This window comes from Rhea americana, unplaced genomic scaffold, assembly GCF_003343005.1.
Source record: "Rhea americana isolate MKP2758 unplaced genomic scaffold, rheAme1 scaffold_677, whole genome shotgun sequence".
Lineage (NCBI taxonomy): Eukaryota > Metazoa > Chordata > Aves > Rheiformes > Rheidae > Rhea > Rhea americana.
This window is the reverse complement of record NW_028186842.1, coordinates 42,848-45,204: the sequence shown is the minus strand read 5'-3', so window position 1 is coordinate 45,204 and position 2,357 is coordinate 42,848. Positions and strand designations below refer to the sequence as shown.

General features: G+C 70.7%; 1 protein-coding gene across 2 annotated transcripts in view; it reads left to right on the top strand.

Annotated features, from left to right (window-relative positions):
• The first annotated feature begins 419 nt into the window (after positions 1-419).
• SLC44A2 (solute carrier family 44 member 2 (CTL2 blood group)) overlaps positions 420-2,357 on the top strand; it is a 13,527-nt gene continuing 11,589 nt past the window's right edge. Inside the window, exons 1-3 of one of the 2 annotated variants that reach the window (XM_085321011.1) lie at positions 420-690; positions 1,469-1,517; positions 1,644-1,717. In XM_085321011.1, coding sequence (XP_085177137.1) covers positions 654-690; positions 1,469-1,517; positions 1,644-1,717 — 160 coding nt within the window. In that variant the 5' untranslated portion in view covers positions 420-653. Of the gene's footprint in view, positions 691-953; positions 1,518-1,643; positions 1,718-2,357 lie in introns of those variants that run through there. The other variant, XM_085321010.1, reaches the window with a different exon arrangement.

Below are 2,357 nucleotides of genomic sequence, written 5' to 3'. Positions count from 1 at the left end.
GGCATCCCAGTCTCCGAGCATCCTGCTCTCCAGGCATCCCATTCCCCGGATATCCCAGTTTCTGGGCATCCCGCTCTCCGGGCATCCCAGTCTCCGTGGCGTGGGCTCGCCCGGGCTCCCTTCCTGCCGTTCCCGTCCTGCGCCCGGCGGCGTCGAGGCCCGGCCAGCTCCCGCCTCCGCCCGCCTCGCGCCCGGCGCCTCTCCCGCTCCRGGAGCGCTCCGGAGCCTGCCCTCCTCCCGCCTTCTCCGTCCGCTCCGGCTGGGACTCAGAGCTTTGCTCGGTGCCGGCGATCGCTCTGCGCACGCGGAGCCGGAGCCGGTCCCGGCGCTCTCCCCGGGCCGTGGGAAGCCGTCGAGGCCGCCGGAGCGGACGCGAGCCCGGGCGCCTCCGCGGCTCCGGCGTCGTTCTCCGGCATCCCGCGGCCCGGCCAGCTCGGAGCGCCCGGCTCCGAAGAGGAGCCTCGGCCCTGTCGGCCGCGGTGTTTATTTACGGGCTAAATATAGCCGAGCGGCCGGGCAGGAAGGCGCCGTCCGCGGGGAAGCGGCAGCCGGCGGCGGGCGGCGGAGGCGGAGCGGTGCCGGAAGGCCGGATCGGCACGCCCCGGGTGCGCGCGGCCGGCTCGCTCCGGGGACAGAGGCCGCCCGCCGCCGGCATGGCCGGGCGCTCCGAGGATTACTATGGCAAGCACGGTGAGGCTGGCGGCTCCGGGACGCGGCTGCGGGCCGGGAGCGCCGGGCGAGGCGGCTCCCGGCTCCGCGGGGCCGAGCAGAGGGAAGCGAACTGCGGAAAAACAAAAGGGGGGGGGGGAAGCAGGGACGCGGCGCTTTTCCCGGTGCCCGTTTCCGCGGTCGGCTCGGCGTTCCCACGGAGCGGCCGGGGTCGCCCCCGGGAAGGGCCCGCCGCGGCTGCGCGCCCGGGCGGCTCCGGGCGTCGTGCCCGGGGGCTCGGCGTTCCCCGGTGCCGGCTGCACCGCCGAGATTAGGAGCAGGAGAGGCGGTGGCCGGGAGGCGCCGGGTGGGAAAGGCTCCGGCGGCGCGGCCGGGCGCTCCGCTCGGGAAGGGGCTCCTCGGGGCGCTCCGCCTCGGCCTCGCTCCACCGCTCCGGCCCTCGGAGCGTTGCCTTTCCGGCTCCCGGGATTCACCCGCCCGTCGCCGGGGCCTTGCACCAGTTCGGCTCCGCATGAGCGGTTCTGCGATCTTCCCTTCCTTTGGAAAATTCCCAGGAGCTGAATGAGAACATTTTGGGACAGAACCGTTCAGAGAGCCCTATGGAAACTTGTTTTCCAGCTGGATAGTTGTTTCTGTGCCTGGAATGTGGAGGCATTGCGAGGAGAAAAACAGCCCCTCTCCCGTCCCCTTCCTGGGAGCGCGGGGGCGTTTTTGGTGCTCCCGGAACGGGGTACGCCGGCAGATCCAGCCCGCTCCGGCTGCTTTGCTTTCCAAGCACGTTTTTCCCTTCTCTCCGCAGGGACACCGCAGAAATATGACCCGACGTTCAAAGGTCCCATTTATGACCGGTAAGCGAAGGCGGGGGAGAGGTCTGGGCTGCCGCGCCGCCCGCGGAGCCGGGGGGTCGGCAGCGCGGCTCCGGCAGCGCTGGATCCCCGCCCCACCTCCCGGCTCCCCCCGCTCCGCTCCCGCAGGGGCTGCACCGACGTCGTCTGCTGCGTCCTGCTGGTCATCGCCATCGTGGGCTACGTCGTCGTGGGCGTCGTGGGTGCGTCCCGCTCCTCCCCGTGCGGTGCCAGAGCCCTGGCTCGGGCGCCGTTCCCACCGCGCCGGGCGCCGGGAAAAGCCCCCGGCAAGGCTGGCTGCCACGTTTCTTCCCGTGGTTGGTTTGGCCGGGGCGGAGCGGGTTCCCGTGGGTGGAGCAGGTTCCCGCAGGAGGAACAGGTTCCCGTGGGTGGAGCAGGCAGGTTCCCGTGCATGGGTGCATGGAGCATGTTCCCGTCCGTGGAGCAGGTTCCCGTGGGTGGAGCAGGTTCCCGCAGGAGGAACAGGTTCCCGTGCATGGAGCATGTTCCCGTGGGTGGAGCAGGTTCCCGTGGGTGGAGCAGGTTCCTGTGCATGGAGCATGTTCCCGTGCGTGGAGCAGGTTCCCGTGGGTGGAGCAGGCAGGTTCTTATGGATGGAGCATGTTCCCGTGGGTGGAGCACGTTCCTGTGCATGGAGCATGTTCCCGTGCGTGGAGCAGGTTCCCGTGGGTGGAGCAGGCAGGTTCCCGTGCGTGGAGCATGTTCCCGTGCGTGGAGCAGGTTCCCATGCGTGGAGCATGTTCCCACGGAAGGAGTGGGTTCCAGCACACAGAGCAGGTTACCGTGCACAGAGCAGGTTCCCACGCGTGGAGCAGATTCCCA